Raw genomic sequence first — 24,102 nt, 5'->3', positions numbered from 1 at the left:
AAAGGCATTTGAATCATTATAATGTTTTTATAACTTTGTTCAAGATGGTGACAACCAAAGTCCAGTCATTCAAGGAGTTCCGACAACCATCAGGGTCCCTGAAAACACCCCAACAGGTCAGTTGTACACCTTCTGAAGCTCCGTTGCCTGACAAACAACGATTCTTTAAATGAACTATGTATGGGTTTCACGCCGCTTTCAGCAATATTCCAGCAATATCACGGCGGGGGACACCAGAAAATGGCTTCACACATAGTACCCATGTGGAGAATCGAACCAGGGCCTTCTACGTGACTAGCCAAGCTTTAACCACTAGGCTACCCCATCGCCTGTGCAGTAATAAGGCGATAATTGTGATTTATGATATATGGAATACAGTGATATTGAAAATATATTTATAAAAATGTATGGTAGCATAGTGGTTTAAGCGTTCGCTCGTCATTGGAACTATTTGTGAACCTTTAGATGTTGTGGCAGAAATATAATTTAGCTAAAAGCAGTTTAAAATATCATATAACTGATTCAGGTAATATGACCTGCAAAATATTGTTCAAACGTAGATTGTATGAACATTGTTAAACGAATTGACGTATAAAAAAATACAACATAAACAAATTTATCGAACGATACATATATATTTATTCCGTGTCCTCTGTTTGTCTTCTACAGGGACCATCCTTATGCTTGTCCTGGCCTCTGACCTCGATGGCCCTAACAGGGTGACCTTAACTTTGCCTGACCGAGAGTCATTTGATACCGTCCAAATTGGGGGTTCAATCAGCAACGAAACAGCTTCTCTGACCAGGATAACCCTGAACACCTTCCTCAATCGGGAACTTGTAAGTTCATACCACATTTCATATTTGATAACAATATACTGCCTGTTTGTAAATGGAACCGTTTTTTCTTTAGTTATTAATTTGTTTTAGTCCATATTTGTTAATGTTACAGCACAATTGATGTACCTGTTACAGGAATATATATTAAAAGATATTTACTGGTAGCATTTGAAAATAATGACGAGTGATATATGATTCAGTCACTGATTCCATTGATAAACTGTATGAGCCGAACCATCATGCATTCCTTGAACCAGGTTAGACATGGGATGTTCATATTGCAGGAGGCGACTAAGGTGTTTAGGATCGTTGCCTCTGACGGACAAGACTCAGTAAGTATCCTTTTTCACTCCACTGGTTATTCTATGAAGTTCCACCCTACTTGGTGCACAGAATTAAACGATCTCAGAGCTCCAAATAAGCTTCTGGTGTTGTGGGTATTTAACCCATGCATTTTAAAATCATTGGGTATCAGTAATTCTATCTGGGTATTCAAATTTCTGTCACCCACTAGTTTTTTACACATGTGGGTAATTAAGTTAAATATTTAAAAACCTTATTCATCTAGTCCCTGCAAACTGGTGTCGTGTGGGTTCGGGAGCTTTATAGGACTCAAAAATACCACGATACTTCCACAAGAAAGTGTGATGGCAAGGTTGACGGAATGCCCGTTTATAATTTCAAATAAGTTGCTGATTTGCTGATCGAGTACGCAGGGTTACATCACAATATTTTGATGATGCGCACAACTTTTATTTTTGTAGCTTTTCTGTCATGTTCGTTGCGTATTTGATACGCTTGGATTTAATTTTACTGCGTATTTCTGCATTTCTGATGCGTATTTTACGCAGATACGCAGCTTATCTGGAGCTCTGGATCTGTTCTAACCAATAAGATGTGGGCGATAAATGGGATCGGGTGGTCAGACTCGCTGACTTGGTAGATGCATAACATCGTATCCCAATTGCGTGGATCGATGCTCATGATATTAATCACTGGATTGCCTGATCCAGAATCGATTATTTACAGACCGCCGTCATGTAGCTTAAATATGGCTGAGTGCCTCGTTAAATAACAAACAAACAAACAAAATAAATCTGATCCGGACGACCCTACCGGAACAGTTGTGTCTGTAATCAAAAAGTCTCACTGTCCATAAATAAAACTTGATAAGATGGACAGATAACATTGGTAAGACATGTAGGAGTCAGTCACAACTAGGGATGGCCTTTGGGAGTATAACTGTTAAATGCAATAGCATTTTGATATTTACAACAGCATTTTAATAACGCCATAGCGGAACGTGTGCATCAGTCTTATTGCGAAGTTATGGTAATCTTTCAATAATGTGCATCCCCTGGTACTATTCGAAATGATGGCAGTACCGCTGTAAGGCGTCAGGCAACAACTCATACTATCTTCTGCAAATTGGGTGACTGGCGGGTGCTACTGGTAGTGCAGGACATGCTTACCCTTTTCGCGAATACCCGGTGTCATCACTGATGTTCAGTGATCCAATTATATAATTTTCACCGCTTTGTTTCCTTCTTGAGATGACTCTGATTATAGATATATATCAGTTTGCAATAACTATGGACACCCACGTATCTGTTTAAAGTAATTTATAAAGGTCATCATATGTTCTATATTGTAGTACATGTAACGACAAGATCGAAGATCTAGAGTGATATCGATCCACTATTGATACGTGTACAATTGCAACATTTCTTGTATCACTCGTTACAAGTCATCCTTTTTCCCATTCACCGTTAATATACGTGCTTTGTCTGTTAAAGGTTACGTCAACAGTGACAATCGTCATCGAGGACGTCAACGACAACACCCCCACCTTCACGTCATCGTCTTACTCTTCTACCTTATCCACAGTAAGTGTGTGATAAACAAGTCGCAGTTCGTATCCCTGGGTTTCAAGGGGGAACCTTTTGCGCGTAAGGGTGGTTGTCGTAACCCTTGACTGTTGTCCGGAGGTTCAGGCGACATAGTTTAGATAGTTGGCTGAAAATGGGCAACAGAGGCTGTGAACTAATTTGACAAAACGACATGTTGTTAATGATTATTTTCAATTCCCATACAGAATTAAACATTTTACCGACTTGACATATTTTGATGCGAACACGTATACTCAGATAGTCAAATAAACGACTGATAAAGTAATTTAGACCTTTTCATCAAAACTGCAATTGAGTTTCCTTTTTACTAGAGATATGAAATGATGAAGTTTCCTTTTTTTGCAATATTTCATATACTTCTCTTTCAATCGAAAATATTAGCTTTCTTGGAATTTATGAAATAAAATGTCCATGATCCAGTTTAGGATTATATATGCAGCGTCTTGTTATTTTGTCAAAATGTTTATAATGTTGAGTTTGTCGTACGTGCTGACAAAGAAATTGCGTTATCATAAGGAAAAGGTTAAAGTTTTATATATTCACTTTGGAGATGCCACATTATCAAATTCATTATGTCCTCTAACGAAATTGTGGGAACGGGTGGAGGAGCCGTAATTCGCTGTGCAGAGCTGCGTCCCTTTGGGATGCAAGGAACATATGATCATGGGTTCGAATCCTGTTCGACCCGACTAAACTTTCTGGTTTGTCAATATCTTACCGGGATTATGGGTATTTACCAAAGTGGTAAACGTCTGAGACCTGCATCACTTCGGGCTTTCCTCCCACATTAAGTTGACAAACTGAGATATAACTGGAATATTCTTCAAAGCGCTGTTAAATTCAACTCACTCATTTTAATGAAAGTAAAACAGGGCTGGTACATGTTTCAGTCCATGGGTGTCGGAACTTCCGTCCTGACCGTGTCTGCGACTGACCCTGACCAGCGGGAAAACGGCACTGTCCAGTACTCTATCCAGGTAGGTCACACAGGGAGGGTATAACGACACTGTCCAGTACTCTATGCAGGTAAGTCACACGGGGAGAGCATAACGGCACTGTCCAGTACTCTGTCCAGGTAAGTCACACAGGGAGGGGATAACGACACTGTCCAGTACTCTGTCCAGGTAAGTCACACAGGGAGGGCATAATGGCACTGTCCAGTACTCTATCCAGGTAGGTCACACAGGGAGGGGATAACGGCACTGTCCAGTACTCTATCCAGGTAAGTCACACAGGGAGGGCATAACGGCACTGTCCAGTACTCTATCCAGGTAAGTCACACAGGGAGGGGATAACGGCACTGTCCAGTACTCTATCCAGGTAAGTCACACAGGGAGGGCATAACGGCACTGTCCAGTACTCTATCCAGGTAAGTCACACAGGGAGGGCATAACGGTACTGTCCAGTACTCTATCCAGGTAGGTCACACAGGGAGGGCATAACGGCACTGTCCAGTACTCTATCCAGGTAGGTCACACAGGGAGGGCATAACGGCACTGTCCAGTACTCTATCCAGGTAAGTCACACAGGGAGGGCATAACGATACTGTCCAGTACTCTATCCAGGTAAGTCACACAGGGAGGGCATAACGATACTGTCCAGTGCTCTATCCAGGTAGGTCACACAGGGAGGGCATAACGGCACTGTCCAGGACTCTATCCAGGTAAGTCACACAGGGAGGGCATAACGGCACTGTCCAGTACTCTATCCAGGTAATTCACACAGGGAGGGCATAACGACACTGTCCAGTACTCTATCCAGGTAATTCACACAGGGAGGGCATAACGATACTGTCCAGTACTTTATCCAGGTAGGTCACACAGGGAGGGCATAACGGCACTGTCCAGTACTCTATCCAGGTAAGTCACACAGGGAGGGCATAACGGCACTGTCCAGTACTCTATCCAGGTAATTCACACAGGGAGGGCATAACGACACTGTCCAGTACTCTGTCCAGGTAAGTCACACAGGGAGGGCATAACGATACTGTCCAGTACTCTGTCCAGGTAAGTCACACAGGGAGGGCATAACGATACTGTCCAGTACTCTATCCAGGTAGGTCACACAGGGAGGGCATAACGGCACTGTCCAGTACTCTATCCAGGTAATTCACACACGGAGGGCATAACGACACTGTCCAGTACTCTATCCAGGTAATTCACACAGGGAGGGCATAACGGCACTGTCCAGTACTCTATCCAGGTAGGTCACACAGGGAGGGCATAACGGCACTGTCCAGTACTCTATCCAGGTAATTCACACAGGGAGGGCATAACGGCACTGTCCAGTACTCTATCCAGGTAAGTCACACAGGGAGGGCATAACGACACTGTCCAGTGCTCTATCCAGGTAATTCACACACGGAGGGCATAACGGTACTGTCCAGGACTCTATCCAGGTAATTCACACACGGAGGGCATAAGGGCACTGTGAAGTACTCTAACCAGGTAAGTCACACAGGGAGTGCATAACGGCAGTGTCCAGTACTCTGTCCAGGTAAGTCACACACGGAGGGCATTGGCCATTGGTCGTTAATACGACAGGAGCGTATGTTCTGAACAACATTTATTACATCTTGGATCAAGTCGTGTGACCACATCATGTTGCTCGATAAATAACAAAAGTTTCCACTGTACACATACATATCATAAATAAAAATTTGTTTCTTGGAATATGTTCTGAACATTCGTTGAAAGACGGATTTCCTCACTCTAGTCATCGCATTTTATTACCCGTGAACATCCATGTAGAATAGGCCTTCAGCAACCCATGCTTGCAGTAAAAGGCGATTATGCTTGTCGTAAGAGGCGACTAACGGGATCGGGTGGTCAGGCTCGCTGACTTGGCTGATGCATGTCATCGTATCCCAATTGCATGGATCGATGCTCATGACACCAATCACTGGATTGTCTGGTACAGACTCGATTATTTCCAGACCGCCGTCATATAGCTGGAATATTGTTGAGTGCGGCGTTAAACAACAAACAAACAAACAAAACAACAAAACAAACATCGAATTTTATACACATTATATATCCACTTCAAAGGTATATCTCATTCGCGAAATTAAAAATATGTATATATGATATAATGAGTGAACGCTTGTTTATGTTTCAGTCGTCGACAGCACCTGGATACTTCAGCGTCAATCAAAACACAGGAGTTATCCTTGTCACCAACTCTTTGACCTCTCTGGACGGTCAGACGGTCACTCTCAGGGTGGAGGCGAGAGTATGTACTGTCAAGGCCACGCCTTGTTTATTGAATCATTTTCACAATAATGTTTGCCCTGAAGTGAATACAAAACACATGATGCGATTCATTCAAAACATTGGTAGTTTAAATCACTTTAGTCCTAACCTTATTAACGAAGGCTATTTAAGCACATCAACAGCAAATCAGCCTTGACAACATTGATATTGATTATCTTACATCCTGCATGTTATCTTATTGACTATGAACAAATTCAAAACAAGAAAATAACTTAACCTGGACTGAAATAATAGGAACGGATACAAATGCACAGTATCATATATTAGTTATTTAGGAGTGACTGTTCTCATTAGTTGAAGATTATAACTGAATAATCATAAACATGTTGTAAATATATGAAACGCAAAAGTATATTTTTAAGCCTAAAAGTAAACGTAGATCTACAGGAGGCTGTTAAACCAACGTCGTGTATTGTTTCAGGACAGCGGTTTGCCTCTTTCCCTGAATGCGTCGGTCCTGGTGAGATTGAGGATACAGTCTAGTCCAGTAACAGGTAATAAGCATTATCATCACCGTCGTTATCATCGTCATCATCATCATCATCATCATCATCATGAACAGAATATTAATTGAAGTGTTACCAATATGAGCATTTACAATCCACGCTGAACTGTTTTCGTTCCACGAATTAATAAAATTTGGTTACATACACACGAGGGTACCAAAGTCTTTATTTCACATTCACAAGAATATAATGTAAATATTATATATGTAGTATATGTACATCGGCATGTTAACCCTTTACGAGGCAAAGATTACATGTTGTGAAAGTTGTGTTGTGCATGCTTGTATTCATTTTATCGTTGATGTTGGTCATCATTTGATATTCAATGAACACTCTTCCTCGCGGATGTTCAGAGACGGTATCGTTGTGACAGTAAAGAAAGCCCGATTCGTTTAAGCTTGTCAGATTGCCAGCTGAGTGAGTGAGCATGGTCTTACGCCGCTTTTAGCAATATTCCAGCAATATCACAGCGGGGGACACCAGAAGTGGGCTTCACACATTGTACCCATGTCGAGAATCAAACCCGGGTCTTCGGCGTGACGAGCTAACGCTTTATTCGCTTGGCTACCAGACTGCTCCAATAGTCATGCAGTTGATCTGTTTTGTGTGTTGTATAAATGTGCTGTAGGACACTGCAAACGCCCATATAAGTGAAATATTGTTCAACAGAGAGCTAGCTTAACCAAACTCATGATGTCACTTGTGTTGGCAGACTTGTTAAAAGATGAGCGAACAGCGTTTAATACGGGATCGGTTTTTAAGGCGTATTTCCATAACATGTTGTACATTTCGAGAAATGCGTGTATGTTCTAGTTGAAGACAACGTGGCACCGACGTTCCCTCAGCAGGTCATGACCTTCACCGTCAGAGAAAACAATATGAACGGTGAGTGTGTCTACCATCTTTGGTCTCTATCCTCACTGAGGAAACGGAAAAATACAGTGATACACTGTTCGTGTAACTTTAAAACACAACGTTGTGGCACACGTTTTGTTTTCGTCGTCCAAAGTCGTGATATTACGTCCATGCATCGTTATTCTGTGTAACAACGTTGCGGGTCAACGTTGTGATACGCCATTTTCTCGTCGTTATAACGTTGCGGGAAGGTGGTTTACGTTGTATAACGCTGTATTTTACGTTGGGAACGTTGTATTGTACGTTGTGGCAACGTTATGATATTAAGTCCATGCAACCATATTCTGTGAACTACCATGAATGCTGTCACAACCACGCTACCTAACGTTGTGCTAGAAGGTTGAAATACGCTTTGACAACTGTATCTCATTACGACACTGCAGGATTTGTTATTCAGGAAATCGTCTTATCCGGAAGGACCCGTGATGATCCGGGGTACAATAGGTCTTCAGCAACCCGCGCTTGCCGTAAAAGGCGACTATGCTTGTCGCAAGAGGCGAGGAACGGGATCGGGCGGTCAGGCTACCTGACTTGGTTGATGCATGTCACCGTATCCCAAATTCCATGTATCGATTCTCATGGTGTCAATCACTGGTTTGTCTGGTCCAGACTCCACTATTTCCAGACCGCCGTCATATAGCTGGAATATTGCTGAGTTTAACAACCCACAAACAAACAAAACAAATCTTATCCGGATGACCCTACCGGAACAGTTGTGTCTGTATTCAAAAAGTCTCACAATCCAGAAATACAACTTGGTAAGGTAGACAGGTAACCCATTGTTATGACTTACATGCTGACGTATTTTGGTTTCTAAGGGAGCTACATAGGCCCTATTCGAGCCTTGGACGCTGATGGCCCAGAGGCAGTGACCATGCGCATTGCGGGCGACACTGCTTTCAATGGCGGCTACCTTGTAAGATCCCTTCTATCTCAGACCGGGGATAACTCTTTGATAACTTACCTGGGCATCAACACCGTGTTTGATCGAGAGAGGGTAATTATAATTATCTTTTCTTCTGGACACACAAATTTAAGATATTGTGAGATTATTTTTCGCATTTCAGTTAAAGAGGATATTATATTCTTGTTCTGTATTGTTCACTACTAGTTTGCTACTGACTTTGACATAAGAATGTGGTAGTCTCACCTAAGGGAACGAGGATGTAATCACATCAGTTTCACGATAGAATATTTCATCATGCGTTATGTATAATTCTAAACTCATGTTTTACGTTAGGAAATTAGTTTATTATCACACTGATATATTGATTTTGGCAGGAACCATGTCTTAAATTAACTTGAGAACAGCTTAAAAATCTTGTCAAAATGAAACCGTACGATATGACCTATCATTTCATCTTTGCAGGACCCTGAGAATAACACTGTTCTGCTTATTGCCAGCGACGGGTTGGCTGAGGTAAAGACTGCCTGTCTGTCCGTGTATTTGTATGCCTGTCTGTTCGTATGTTTGCCTGTATGTTCGCATAGTTGCCCGTTCATATGTTTTGGGGTTTTAATCTCCTACAAGTATCAGAAATTTATACACTTGGAAATGTCGGCATTTCTATATACATCTGGAAAAATGTTAAGCGCCACTGACCTTTTCATTTGGAAATAAAAAGGTCGAGATGCTTAATTATTCTCAGGTGTATATATGAATGCTCCCATTGTATGTTCCAAAATTGCTAATTGACATACATCCATACCTAAGCACTTAGTCATAAATAGAAATATACTCCCAAATAGCAAGCAATTGATATGTTTGTTTTGTGTGATTTTATTTCAAGACCGATAACTATGATGAGGTGAAAAGGGGGTAACGTTTCCTTGAAGATTATTGCACTTATATTGCGATGTGCACGCACATGTGTGCGTGGTCCGGACTAATGTCGGGCCTATAGTTTTATTGTGAGATACCATGCCGCAGCTTAACATGAATACCCCACACAGACACAGTATACTGACTCCGAGCCGACCAGTCCTTGTTTTAGCCCCTTAATGCCGAGCGCCAGTCAGGGCAACAAGAAGTACCATCATATAACGTATTTTGGTATGACGCTGCCGGGAATCGAACTACGGTTCAGTAAAGGAACTCAAAGGGACTACTAATTTTAGTTCGTTATAACCGTAGTTCGTTATAAGCGTGTTCGTTATAACTGGAGTTTACTGTACTAAAGCTCCCGAGATAGTTCGCTCTATCAACAGTACCGCGGAGGCGGTAGACTGACAACTGACTTTGTGTTAACGTACCTGTGGAATCTAAATGAACAATACATGTAGACTTAGAAATGGAAATAGATACATAACGGCTGCAATATGGTCATACTAATACCCTACAATAATGTCAATAACAAACGCAACTCCAGCGCCGTGTTTCCTATTGAACCAACTAACAACTGCGTGTATCTGTACATTCAGCTAATACATGCGCACAACACATACCAAGCACGAGGACTGTGTCCCTACCTTCTTGGCAAGAAATATTTTACAAATGACAAAAAACATCCCCTATTTGTTTCAGACCACTGCGACTGTGATGATTAGGGTGGAGGACCTGAACGACAACGTCCCAGTGTTTACTCTACCTACGTACACGGCATCTGTTGCAGAAGTAAGACATCATTAGCTTGTGCAAATACAGGACACGTTACATCTGTTAAAACATCAGTGCATGCCTGCTGCAGAAACTACTGTAAGGGACATTCTCTTCTCGCGATCTCGCTTTCTTGCACTTTTTGCATATTTAGCTCGTTTCCAAAGCTCGAGACCTCGAGAATGTCCCTTATACTATACCAATAATTCGTGACGTGTAAAATAAAAAAAAGCCACAAACCAATTTTCATAATCATAGGAAAGTAGAAGCTTCTGTACGATTCCGACCATGTAATAAGCATGAAATTTGCTACTGCCACCAAGAGTGAGTGAGTGAGTTGGGTTTAACGCCGCTTTTAACAGTAATCCAGTTATATCACGGCGTGTCAGCTTAATGTGGGAGGAAAGCCCGAAGTGATGAGGGTCTCAGACGTTTACCACTTCGGTGAAACGCATGAGCACGGGTATGGTGCTGACATACCTAGAAACATAATCGGGGCGAACCGGGATTCGAACCCACAATCATTGGTTTCTGGCGTGTCCAAGGGATGCAACTCTGCACAGCGAATGGCGGCGCTTCAGACGACTGGGTCACCCGTGCCCCCAAGATCTGCATGAGTAAAATAGTGATGATACCAGGTCTTTACGAAGAAGGTTAGCGTATCCTGCCCCGCCGGTGGCATCCTTCACAAACCAGGTTCGGACTTCAGGGTGAGCGTAGGTTCGAGTCCGATTATTATCCTTGGTTTGTCAACAACATACCCGTTCTCGCTAAAGTAGAAACGTCTTTAAAGGGGCACTGATCTAACGCAATTCCCCGGGACTGGTTGTTGCCTTTGTTATTGTTTTTTCCCAGTGAGTACCCGGATGTATAGCAGAAATCTAGACTAGTTCGCGACCTCTGCTGCGCCATTCGTAAGCGCATTAGTCACTTTTATGGGTAGTAATAAGGGCGTATGGTCACATTGATCAACAAAATGAAATACAGTTTTCGAGATAATAAGGAAATGTAGGTATCTTTGTGAGTAGCATCGGTAATGGTGACGAAGTTTTGATAAGTCACTTGCTTGGTAATTTTGCGATTTTCGTTTACACTATTTTGACTTGCAACACAAAGTATATATTTCACCTGAGCATATGCTTTTTTATAGTGTGTATATTTTTTTACTGTCAAATGTGTAACAAATATATTAAACGTCTAAATATTCAGTTATTTTACAAAGTGACTGAAAAACATTTCCATCTGTATTATTATGACAACGAATTCCAAACATTTTGATGTTTAATGTCATCACCAAGAGACTGAAAATGTTACGTTGAAAAGTACATTTCTAAGTTGTTTGGCTTTTAATCCTACATAATAATCTGTTGTGATGTTTGTAGGCCCTTTTGATCGTCTTGATCAATCTGGACAGATTTTTTAGCCAAAATGACTGAAATATTTACACATTTTATAAATTGCCTGAGAGAATCACATTTTACAAATTGACGGTAATATATACACGCTTACAAAGGAAAAGACCTGTGACAACAACGTCTATCGCGCATTGAAGAATGTCCCAACCAAGACGTAGAGAAACAAGAACGAATCGGTTCAAATGAAGGAAAAAAATGCAGATATCATAATTACAACCTACCAAATTTATGTGTATAAGTTTTAGGCAGCTTCCTTGTTCGAGGAATGCATCCGTGAATATCCACACAAAGGAACAATATCCCACTCGTCTGCAGCTGTACAAAGAAACTTATTCGATGTCACGTGTCTCAGTAACAATCAAATATTTTAAAAGATATATATCGTTTCGAGATATTATAACCCGTGTTCGTTTCTCAACTGATCGCTTGGATTGTTTCAGGTGTTTTACATAGGTGTCAAGTCTCAATGGTCGGCTGAGAAAGCCCACGTGACAAGTATTTTCATAACGTCCACGGTTCCTAAAAATTCCATTTAAGTGATAGATAACAATGATCAATCAATCAATGTATTATGAGTTAACCCTTTGAACAAAGTATGTTGTTTATACATCGGCACTTCGCGCCATGATCTGAGTGTATTCCCTTTGTTTTAGTAAACCTAGACATGTAAACACTCACTCTTGACATATCCACTGCGCAAGATAACAGTGATTAATCAATCAACGTATTTTCTGTTAATCCTTTGATGACTAGGGACGATCCGTTGATTTACAAAACAAAGTAAATCAACTGATCATTCATCTCTTGCTAGGCTGCCACGTGCATATTACATAACACACATTTCACCTCACTTCAAACCTGGATTTAGATTGAATAATTACCCCAGACACAATAAATGCCAAATGGGAACCTTTGTCAGGTAATCTAAGTGGTGCTACCACTAATTGTACCTGTAATAAATTCATTAACTGAGTATCAAGTGAATGACGACAAATACACAAGTGTAGGGTTATTATACGAGAAAACGTGGATGACAACTAGGGAGTAGTAATCGTATTATTACAGCAAGCCGAAATTGCTTTCACTGCATAGATACTTTTTTTAGTATTAAACTATAACCATCTGGGGTATTTCCAAATGACGACATCCGATGAGCTCCCTTGTTCTTTTTGTCTGTTTGTTTAGGCTGAAGAAATTAATTAACATGCGCCCTTTGTCGAAATCTTTATAGATCACAGTTAACCAATCAGTGTTCAAAAATGCGTAAAACAAATATTGCCTCCAGCCTCCAAGTTTATTTAGCTGTCCTTGCAGACGGTACCCCAGTCTCTCGTCACGCTCAGTTGCGTTGCGTATCATCTGGATACTCACGGGGGAAAAACAATAACAAAGGCAACAACCAGTCCGTTAGATCAGTGCCCCTTTAACCTGAGCCACCTTGGACTTCCGTCCCACATGAAGCTGACACGCCGTGATAGTGAGTCAGTTGAGCTTAACGCCGTTATGAGTATTCCAGTTATATCACGGCGTGTCAGCTTAATGTGGAAGGAAAGCCCGGAGTGATGTAGGTCTCAGACGTTTACCACTTCGGTGAAACCCACGGTGCTGACAAACCTTAGAAATATAATCGGGGCGAGCCGGGATTCGAACCCACGACCATAGGTTTCAAGTGTGCCCAAGGGACGCAACTCTGCACAGCGAATTGCGGTGTTTAGACGACTGAGCCACCCGTGCCGCCTCTCATGCCAGGGTAACCTTTAGTTGTGTAGATGGCCATGCTGTTATAGTGAGTGATTGAGTATGGTTTTACGCCGTTTTTAGCAATATTCCAGCAATATCACAGCGGGGGACACCAGAAATTGGCTTCACACATTGTACCCATGTCGGGAATCGTGTTGTGACGAGCGAACGCTTTAACCACTAGGCTACCCGACCGTCCCACCATGGTGTTATAATACAACGCTGTCAGAAAATACGACATTGCGCACATACCAGAATATTCTAGCCATGGCGAGAGACACCAGAAAATTGTCTTCGCACAATATACATCGAGCCCCAAAACGTTATCCACTCGGGGGCGGTCAGGTAGCCTAGTGGTTAAAAGCGTTCGCTCGTCACGCCGAAGACCCGGGTTCGATTCCCGAAATGGGTACAATGTGTGAAGCCCATTTCTGGTGTCCCCCGCCGTGATATTGCTGGAATATTGCTAAAAACGGCGTAAAACCATACTCACTCACTCACTCACGTTATCAACTCGACTTTAAATATTTAACAAAGCGACGTTAACCCCTAGAGATTGAAGTGTGTCCTATTGGTTGAAGCATTCCTTGTCACCCTTATGGTCCCATTATTTGTGTCTTCTGACATAATATTTTTGCAGTCCATGATATTGCTGGAATATTGCTAAAAGCGGCGTGCCTCTCTATCTTACTTGGATAAGAAATGAATGGATGTAGAATTATACTGCAATCGAAATCACGTATTACATAGAGGTAGCTGTGTTTGAACAAGAAATCAACTGTAATTGATGCGATATAGGTCTTTTTCGAGAAGAGTCAGTGAGTATGGTTAACGCCGCTTGAAGCAATATGCCAGCAATATCACGCCGGGGGACACCAGAAATGGGCTTCACACATTGTACCATTGTAGAGAATCGAACCCAGGTGACGAGTGAACGCTTTAACCACAAGGCTACCCCACCGCCCTTTTTCGAGGAGTAAATTATTTTTATTACAATAAACATACTGTACATGCAGTACAATGGAAAGTCTACAGTAACAGTTTATTTCGGGACAAATCATCAGTTTTTCATAATTTGTGATGAAATCGATCCGCCCATTATTTTTATGTGACAATGCGGATCTTTCTCATGCTCATAATGAACACAAGTCATATTTCGCTCTGTCCAAAAATAAATCAGTAAAAGTCAACGGATGTTTTAAGTTCTTTCACGCGTACCGAGTCATTTCACTTCATGTGAATAAATATGTTTAATTCAACCCAGAAAAGACCCCCAGGACGTGTACTCCTCGTAGCTTGTTGCCCACCCTCTGACTACACTGTCAATGTCCGTTTCAGAGTTCCCCTGTCAACACCATTGTAATCCAGCTGGGGGCTTCAGATGCGGACTCAGGACTCTTCGGGGAAATCACATACACCATGAGGGTAGGTTGATGTGCCTTGAGGGGAGGTTTGTGTGTATTGAGGGCACGTTGATGTGTATTGAGAGTAGGTTGATGCACACTGAGGGTAGGCTGTTGTGCCTTGAGTGTTGGTTGGTGTGTATTGAGGGCACGTTGTGTATTGAGGGCATGTTGATGTGTATTGAGAGTTGGTTGATGCACACTGAGGGTAGACTGTTGTGCCTTGAGCGTAGGTTGGTGTGTATTGAGGGCACGTTGTGTATTAAGGGCACGCTGATGTGTATTGAGAGTAGGTTGATGCACACTGAGGGTAGGGCTGTTGTGCTTTGAGTGTTGGTGTGTATTGAGGGCATGTTGTGTGTTGAGAGTAGGTTGATGCACACTGAGGGTAGGCTGTTGTGCCTTGAGGGGAGGTTTGTGTGTATTGTGGGCACGTTGTGTATTGATGGCATGTTGATGTGTATTGAGAGTAGGTTGCTCCACACTGAGGGTAGGCTGTTGTGCCTTGAGTGTAGGTTGGTGTGTATTGAGGGCACGTTGTGTATTGAGGGCATGTTGATGTGTATTGAGAGTAGGTTGATGCACACTGAGGGTAGGCTGTTGTGCCTTGAGTGTGGGTTGGTGTGTATTGAGGGCACGTTGTGTATTGAGGGCACGTTGATGTGTATTGAGAGTAGGTTGATGCACACTGAGGGTAGGGCTGTTGTGCTTTGAGTGTTGGTGTGTATTGAGGGCATGTTGTGTGTTGAGAGTAGGTTGATGCACACTGAGGGTAGGCTGTTGTGCCTTGAGGGGAGGTTGGTGTGTATTGAGGGCACGTTGTGTATTGAGGGCATGTTGATGTGTATTGAGAGTAGGTTTATGCACACTGAGGGTAGGCTGTTGTGTCTTGAGTGTAGGCTGTTGTGTATTGAGGGCATGTTGATGTGTATTGAGAGTAGGTTGATGCACACTGAGGGTAGGGCTGTTGTGCTTTGAGTGTTGGTGTGTATTGATGGCATGTTGATGTGTATTGAGAGTAGGTTGATGCACTCTGAGGGTAGGCTGTTGTGCTTTGAGTGTAGGGTGTTGTGTATTGAGGGCACGTTGTGTATTGAGGGCACGTTGATGTGTATTGAGAGTAGGTTGATGCACACTGAGGGTAGGCTGTTGTGCCTTGAGCGTAGGTTGGTGTGCATCGAGGGCACGTTGATGTGTATTGAGAGTAGGTTGATCCACACTTAGGGTAGGCTGTTGTGCCTTGAGGGGAGGTTTGTGTGTATGGAGGGCACGTTGATGTGTATTGCGAGTAGGTTGATGGACACTGAGGGTAGGCTGTTGTGCCTTGAGTGTAGGCTGTTGTGTATTGAGGGCATGTTGATGTGTATTGAGAGTAGGTTGATGCACACGGAGGGTAGATTGGCGTGTATTTTGTGTAGGTTGGCGTACGTTGCGAGAATGTTGATGCCCACTGGGAGTAGGTTGAAAACATTAGTTACACGTTTCCATACTTATCGTACAATATGTTTCGTAACATATGAACTATGTCAGTATCCCCATCGAAAGATGAGTGTGTCCAATAACCCAACACATAAGGCAGTGATGTCGACTTCTTGGACTCGACAAGTATGTACATGTAGATTCACCATAATGATATATTTCCCAGTCAAGTGATCCTATCGGCAGTCAAGCCTTCAGAATAGACGAAAGAACTGGCACCATCATGACAGCAGGATCGCTGTCTGGGCGGACAGGGAGCCTCGTTCTCACAGTGACAGCAACGGTAAGCACGGAAAACTGAATGATGCCCGGAATAGAGATAGGAACTTGAATGAATAACTTTTGGACTTCCCCTTCACAGAAGGATTCTGAGTTGAGGAATTTCCGAAATATGGTTTGAAAGTCATTTTCATCAAACTAGCGTTTTCTTTTGAAATCATTATTATGGTGAAATTGAAAATTTTGGTTGCGACAATTTGGAAAGTAAACAAGTGATTAACTTGATATTAACTAGTATGACAGAAGCTGATTGAAGCCAAGGAGTTGTTTGTTTGTTAATTAACGCCGCACTCAGCAATATTCAATCTATATAATGGCGGTCTGTAAACAATCGAGTCTCGACCAGACAATAAAATGATTGACATCATGAGCATTGATCCACGCAATTGGGATCGATGACATGCATCAACCGAGTCAGCGAGCCTGACCACCCGACCCGTTAGTCGCCTCTTACGATAGTCGCCTATCACAGCAAGCATGGGTTGCTGAAGACCTATTCTACCCCGGTTCTTCACGGGTCAGGCCAGGAGTAATTACACCTTTCATCTCGGAGTGAGGGGGGCGGTCAGGTAGCCTAGTGGTTAAAGCGTTCGCTCGTCACGCCGAAGACCCGGGTTCGATTCCCGACATGGGTACAATGTGTGAAGCCCATTTGTGGTGTCCCCCGCCGTGATATTGCTGGAATATTGCTAAAAACGGCGTAAAACCATACTCACTCACTCACTCACTCTCGGAGTGAGGAAGTTATGTTTGTAGGTTTGTCAGTACCAAACCTGTGCTGGTGGTTTTCACTAAGGTGGTAAACGTCTTAAACCTGCATCACTTCGGTCTTTCCTCCCACATCAAGCTGACACGCTGTGACATAACTGGCATAGTGTTCAAAGCAGCGTTAAAGCCAACATACTCACTCTCATACTGATTGAAGAAGACCGCCTTCGTGGTGTAGTGGATAGAACGTTTGCCCGGAGTGCGGAAGGTCGGTGGTTCGATCCCCGTCCATGTCATTCCAAAAGGTGTTGCAAGGTGGTACTTATTACTATGCTCGACATTAAGGGGATAGAACACGGACTGGTCGGCTTTGAGTGGGGTTCCCCTGTTGCTATACAAGTGCAATTACACTTTGTACTTGACGTTAAACCCCATTTAACCTGCCCACCTCTGACTGAGGAATATGAGTTTTTCTACAAGGTCGTCAGATATTACGAAACCATTACTGTGGTCTTACACCAAATCTGGATCAGTCACACTAACTGGTGAAAGGCTGAAAAGAAACAATGTAATTCGTCATTAGTTTATGTGACACGGGCAGCAGACCAGCCTGTGTTTCAACTTTGATAAATGTATGGGACAAGGGTGCAACCTGGTTTTGTTTGGTGCAACTTGGTTTTCATGTTAACACGCACCTTATGCAGTTAAATCAACTTTCTGAAGTTGATCCCTGTGTCATAAGTACGATGACACAATCAGACAGGTTACTCATTGTACTCACATGATCCCCACTACTGTGAAGTGAGGGGGAACTTGTGACCATTCTGCCTAGGAATCACCATTGGGCCATACTCTTGGAGGCATAGCTGAGATACAGTTGAACTCACTCACTCACTCTAAGCAACTATGTCGTAAGTCAGGGAACATGCAGCTTCTATGCAATGTGACAAGTAGTATTATCATACCTCACTGTCAGATTGGTCCAGGTGATCTTGATAAAATATTGTGTAACCCGCCTTGGTGGGTAATAAATTTCTCAGCGGGAAATAAATCTCTTATCCCCTGTCACAAGCAATACAGGCTGCATTTGGATTTCTCAGAGGCAGAATAAACCCCTTATACCCCGCTTCAAAGCAAAAAGCCCCACCGTTACCTCAAGCTCAATCGTACTGTTTTCTATCAATTTTGAATTTGTGTTAATTCTTTTGCAAGGTCACATTAAAACATGTCGGTAAGAAAAATTCGTTGTAGAAGGATCACTCGGGGTACATTGGGTTATCATGACCTATCAATCATATTGTGATGGTATTTTCAGGACGGAGGTCGAAGGCCATCCACAGTCGATGTCAACGTCACGATCGTCTAGAAATCAACAACCAGATATCTGGATCAGACCTTTATACTATCATCTGCTCAACACTATTTCTCTATTTTGTACCCACCCACCTTCCTGTTTCTCAACCCTGGATCTGCCTCTGGACTCAATGGATGTGCTGAAAAATGTGTTCATAATTTTAAATTATCGGACTGTCCTTTTCACAGAAGTGACTGAAAAAGATCAGTTTAAAACAATAATCCCACAAAAATTGCTACCAATTCTACAATAATGGATATACATGAATTACACCATACAATATCCCATTTTCAAAAGTGGTAAATCACTAAAATGCATTGCCACGAGGAAACATCATATTTGGCTGCAAATCATTTAAATGGAAGCATTTCAGAAATATCTGTACGTCCCAAAGATCATTCCATTCAATGTAGATATGCATCTTCTCCTTCTTTGAATAAATAGTTTGCTGTATTTCCAGAGTATGTTGTGCATGAACCTGAGATAAATGAAGAATATTTAAAGATGCTGTAAAATCATTTGTATGGTCAATTCACACTTGCACACATGCAGGTATCCAATGGGAATAGGATTTAGGACACCCAGTGTAAATGGGAATGCCTCCCAGATTTGGTATACAGAATGATGCCTCTGCTCATGGCATTCCTAACACCTGGTGTCACAGGGAAAATCACCCATTGTCAGGACAGAAGGTGATGCCTGCTCATGGCATTCATAACACCTGGTGTCTTTGGGAAAGTTGGCCATGTTCAGGACAAAAGGTCATGCCTGGTCATGGCATTCATAACATCTGGTGTCTTTGGGAAAGTAGGTCATGTTCAGGACAAAAGGTGATGCCTGCTCATGGCATTCATAACACCTGGTGTCTTTGGGAAAGTTGGCCATGTTCAGGACAAAAGGTGATGCCACTGTTCATGGCAATCATAACACCTGGTGTCTTTGGGAAAGTTGGCCATGTAAAGGACAAAAGATGATGCCTCAAGGGATTCAGGCGACCTGGTGTCACTGGGAATGCAAACCTAGTTTAAGACAAAAGATGATGCCTCTGTTCATTGCATTCATAACACCTGGTGTCATTGGGTTGGTTGGTTGGTTTGTTGTTTAACGCACTCGGTAATATTCCAGCTATATAAAGGCAGTCTGTAAATAATCGAGTCTGGACCAGACAATCCAGTGATTAATATCATGAGCATCGATACACGCAATTGGGATTGATGATGACATGCATCAACCAAGTCAGCGAGCCTGACCACCCAATCCTGTTAGTCACCTTTTAGGGCAAGCATGGGTGTCATAGGGAATGCAACCCAGTTTAAGGCCATAGAGGAGCCAATTCCAAGATATACTGGGGAAGCATATGTGGACAGATGGGCTCGCTGGATTAGGGTAACATTGAACTGGTTTTACCTTTTATTCCTATTGCGCAAGTGGAAAAAGTTCAACTGAAGCATGTTAGAAGAAAAGATTTATTTTTTCTAATGTAAAGAAAGGCAAATAAACATGATAAATAAAAAGTTGGAAGATCTGAGTTCTAAACAGAAATGACAGGTTTGTGGTAAATAACATTGTGTTAGAATTGAAGAAATGCACAAAATATTTATGTAACAATTTCATATATTAATATTTCACATAGCACTTGAGTTGTTTTCAAAACATAAATAGCATCCCAGTCATGTTCAAAAACAAATTTAGCAAATATCCTCTGAAATAGGAAGATTCTAAAACTATTTCATATTTCATAACAATGACAGTTGTATATACAGCATGTTCAGCCTCAAAGCACTGCCATGTACAATGGATGTAGTTCAAGTGCAAGGAAAGGTTGCAGACACAAACTTGCTGACTTTAAAAAGTCAATACTTCATCAATAACAAACTACAAACTGTGCATGATTTGTAACAGTTGATAAGACGAGCACATTACATAACTGACTGCATCTTCTAGATAGTACTTGTTTTAATTGGTATAATTGTGAAACAAGTCACCGTTACCAGATTATTTCTAAAAATATATCATAAAATACTAAAATACTGGTTTCAGTGAAAAAAAGCGGAATATCCTGCAGGGTACCCATGACAACAGGTTAAAATACACAGACAAATAAATTGTGCAGTGCTGTTAAAAACAATGGATTTCATCCATAAATTGACAAACAGGCTTAAAATGGTAAAATACCTAACTTTATCACATTTTATACTTGAAAAGAAGCTAAGTACATATACCCTGGAACTCTAATGTTTATCACAACCAACAGTACATCTATACAGAAACACATTTTACATACTTCCATAAGAACAGAAAAAAGATGAGAAATAAACTTGACAGGTTGGCCTAGCGGTACACTCAGCTCTATCTCCATGTTAAGCGAGGAAATATGATAATCTCACGGCCTAAAAATGTTGAGGTTCCAATACATGGATTCAAAAATATATAAAGATCAGATAATTACCAAACTGTTCCAGACATATTTTTTAAAGAAATTAAATCTCAAAAAGTTCCAAAATCAATGATTCAAAAAGAGGACAATAGAAATAGATGGTTATGTACTTATGGGGTTAGTTGGCATGTTGGAACCAGAACATGTCTACACCTTAATGAAACAAGAATATGATATCTAGAAAAGTAAATATATATAGCTAAGTATGAGTACACCAGCCCTTTAACACAGTTCATCGGGTATACAAGTGTTATTTGCAGTCATACATCAATTTCACAAAGCAGACAAAGAAGACACTACCAGAAAGTTTATGAAAGTATAAGAAAATTTTCTTGAACAGCATGGACACCAACAAAGACATGCAACCAGCATAATCCTGACTTTATGTTTTCAGTTGAGTCTTCATAACCATCAAAATAAAGTGACCTTGTGATTTCAGTCGAATCTTTATAACCTTCAACTTTGTTCAACCAAATAAATCATTTCATAAACAAAACAGGCTGCAGTTGCTTTGATAAATACATGCTGCCACGAAAAAGTTGTGCTTACATATTTTATAGATATAAAGATATAAGTAATCTTCTGTTCTCGATATTGTATGATTGCTCAGGTCTGTGGTACCCTTCAACAGATATTGTAAATATATCAGCCTCACAAGAAAGCACCATGTTGCAACTACTGTATATTTTAAAGGATAACAAAATGCTTCTGTTAGTGTTACAACTGATTCTAATGTGTATATTTGTACAGTTGAAAACATGCTCAAAGGATACATTTCACAGTCTACAAGATCTGACAAAAAAATTACCATAAAACCAAAATTTGTTTTACCTGTTTAGAGAGAAACGTTGTTTCACAAGATCATTTTTGAAAAAGAAAATGTGAAAAACATTCAAAGGTTGCCACATGACAAAATCAGCAGCAAGTACATAGAAAAACCATTGCATAGACATACCACCAAATGCTGTCAATGAGGGATGCACACAACAGGGAAGGTCTCTTTGACGTGGAGTTCATAGTCCAGCCAATGTCATTATTTCTACTCCAATAAACATTCAGAATAGCACATTCCAATATTTCTTCAAGTTCCCCTTTTGTATCAAATGATTGGGTCAAAAACAGGAAACACTACATAAATGTGACAAACAATATTCCTAACTGATTAACCATTCACATTTTGTTCTAAAATATACCACTCAAAGTTCAAACCACCCAATTCTTCCATATTACCATTCATAAAAAGATTTGGAAAATACCTTCCATGCCCAGTCCACAGTACACAGGCTTTGCAAATCCTGCAGTTGACTGAATTTTTCACTTTGAAATCCACGTTGTTTATGAACCGGATGGACTATACATTGACGAATCAGTCCAGCCAAAATATAACTCCATAATTCCAGCTATTTCGGCAAGGGTGGATAATGGACTTTTATAGTCAGTTAACCCCCTTGCCTCGGGAAGATAGTAATAGTTAATCTGTCGTGGCATTACATATCAACTACAGTTTTATGAAAGAATTGTGTTGTCCTTATCTTTTTCTAAGTAGTATAATAAAAAAATCATTGAATGTCTAGTCTAGATTGAAGCATTCACACTAATGTTTACCATTCTCACTAAGCTTCATCTCAGGTGATGACAAAGATATCAAACATCACTGATATTTTAAGATTTACATTTTGACAACTATTTCAAAATACAGACTATTTTCAATATGAATGTGTCAAGCAGTTAAGCATTGCGTATCACAATTCGTTTGATTTGGGCTGATGTAGATCTTGACATCTTCAAGTGTCATGTGACTTTAACTTTCATTTTAGTACCTGTTTAGTACAGTGTCTAAAACACATGGTAGATTCTTCTGAACTATAGTCATGTTCATCAATGTTATAGTATGTTAACTCCTGATTTTGTGACTGTACATCTCCCAGCTGTTTAGTGCTTCTTCATGTGACCCAGGACATCAACCTTTTCTGAAATACAAAACAGGGCATCAATCTATGAACGGAGAATAACATCTTAACAGTATATTTAGCAAGTCACTCATGTCTATGTTTGTCTCTTTTATTATCATATTGGGAATTTTTTAACTCATTTTCTGTTAGATCTGAGGGAATATTTCTGGCTTATTTCACTAGACAATTTCACTTTAAATCTTAATCTCACAATATAAGAAAAATGAATAGAGAAAATACAATTGCAATTGTAAATCATGTCTGGTTGTGTTTTATCACAAATTTAACATTTTCATTGATCTAGTTTGTTATCGAAAGTCCTGTTCATTCACCTAAAGATATCCAATGTAGTTTTTGTCAACTTACAAAATAGCCAATTTTCCCAAACATTGTACCCAAGTATGGAGATGTGCATTATCCTCAAGGGCAAACTCCTCCCATCAATATTGGTCATTAGAGGGGAGGATGGAGAGAAGAAAGAGAAAAAAGGATGGGAGAAAGTTTGGAGAGAAGGAATGAGGAGAGAAGGAATGAAGAAAAGACAGAAGGTGGAAGTAACACCACTCTTAACCATATTATTACAGCATCTTGGAAAACATCAACAATAGCAATATATTGTAGCTTGGAATAAAGACAAGACATACTACAACATGCTCAGACTCACACAGATGAGACAACTAGACATACCGCAATGTGCCCTGACTCGAGCTCTTGTTTTCGGGACCTCATTTCCGTTGAGGTCGACACACCAGCAAGTCCTCGTCTCCATGGTGCGGCCATGACACTGTTCCTTCTCAAAGTATCCCTCGCGGTCACAGCGGGGGATGTATGCAGCTGCAACAAGCAAAATAACTATCTTGACACCCACCCACACAAACTTAATACTACCCACATACTACTCAAAACATGTTAAGGATCACTCGACTATTTCATATTACTATAGTTAATCTGTCATGGCAGGTGATCCTTTACATTTTAGAGTAGCATACTATCCATGAAAGGTTATACATCTGTTTCAAGAACATTTTATACCTGAGCCCCTTTCACAAAGTGACCACAGTGGTACGACTACCACAAGCCTTTATTAACGTATGGGAGTTACCATCATCTTAGCACTAAGATCACTTTTCGGAACAGGACTCTGTACTTAACTACACACATAAAATTGAAACTGTAAAACTGAAACTGTAGATATTTAAGACGCAAGGTAGTGTGGTGAAACAGGGTTTAATGTCGCGTCCAAGATCATTGCACTTTGGCGCGATGTGCATGCTTGTGTGCGTGTGCGTGTGTTTGT

At 41.1% G+C, this 24,102-nt stretch overlaps 2 protein-coding genes across 2 annotated transcripts in view; one reads left to right on the top strand and one right to left on the bottom strand.

Annotated features, from left to right (window-relative positions):
* Positions 1-18,869, top strand: part of LOC139469762 (uncharacterized) — a 67,150-nt gene extending 48,281 nt beyond the window's left edge. Inside the window, exons 57-70 of the mRNA XM_071252044.1 lie at positions 45-116; positions 670-839; positions 1,124-1,171; positions 2,636-2,725; positions 3,640-3,726; positions 5,867-5,980; positions 6,443-6,515; positions 7,341-7,412; positions 8,261-8,439; positions 8,812-8,862; positions 9,967-10,056; positions 14,532-14,618; positions 16,242-16,358; positions 18,378-18,869. Coding sequence (XP_071108145.1) covers positions 45-116; positions 670-839; positions 1,124-1,171; positions 2,636-2,725; positions 3,640-3,726; positions 5,867-5,980; positions 6,443-6,515; positions 7,341-7,412; positions 8,261-8,439; positions 8,812-8,862; positions 9,967-10,056; positions 14,532-14,618; positions 16,242-16,358; positions 18,378-18,428 — 1,301 coding nt within the window. The 3' untranslated portion in view covers positions 18,429-18,869. The remainder of the gene's footprint in view (positions 1-44; positions 117-669; positions 840-1,123; positions 1,172-2,635; positions 2,726-3,639; positions 3,727-5,866; positions 5,981-6,442; positions 6,516-7,340; positions 7,413-8,260; positions 8,440-8,811; positions 8,863-9,966; positions 10,057-14,531; positions 14,619-16,241; positions 16,359-18,377) is intronic.
* A 1,016-nt stretch (positions 18,870-19,885) lies between these two features.
* Positions 19,886-24,102, bottom strand: part of LOC139469761 (proteoglycan Cow-like) — a 68,845-nt gene continuing 64,628 nt past the window's right edge. The window contains exons 9-10 of the mRNA XM_071252043.1: positions 23,493-23,639; positions 19,886-22,823 (exon numbers count right to left, since the gene is read on the bottom strand). Of these exons, the coding sequence (XP_071108144.1) occupies positions 22,786-22,823; positions 23,493-23,639 (185 nt within the window). The 3' untranslated portion in view covers positions 19,886-22,785. The remainder of the gene's footprint in view (positions 22,824-23,492; positions 23,640-24,102) is intronic.

Source organism: Haliotis cracherodii, unplaced genomic scaffold (genome assembly GCF_022045235.1).
Source record: "Haliotis cracherodii isolate W230 unplaced genomic scaffold, xgHalCrac1.p SCAF_2, whole genome shotgun sequence".
Taxonomy (NCBI): Eukaryota; Metazoa; Mollusca; class Gastropoda; order Lepetellida; family Haliotidae; genus Haliotis; species Haliotis cracherodii.
This window is presented reverse-complemented; position numbering and strand designations above follow the sequence as displayed.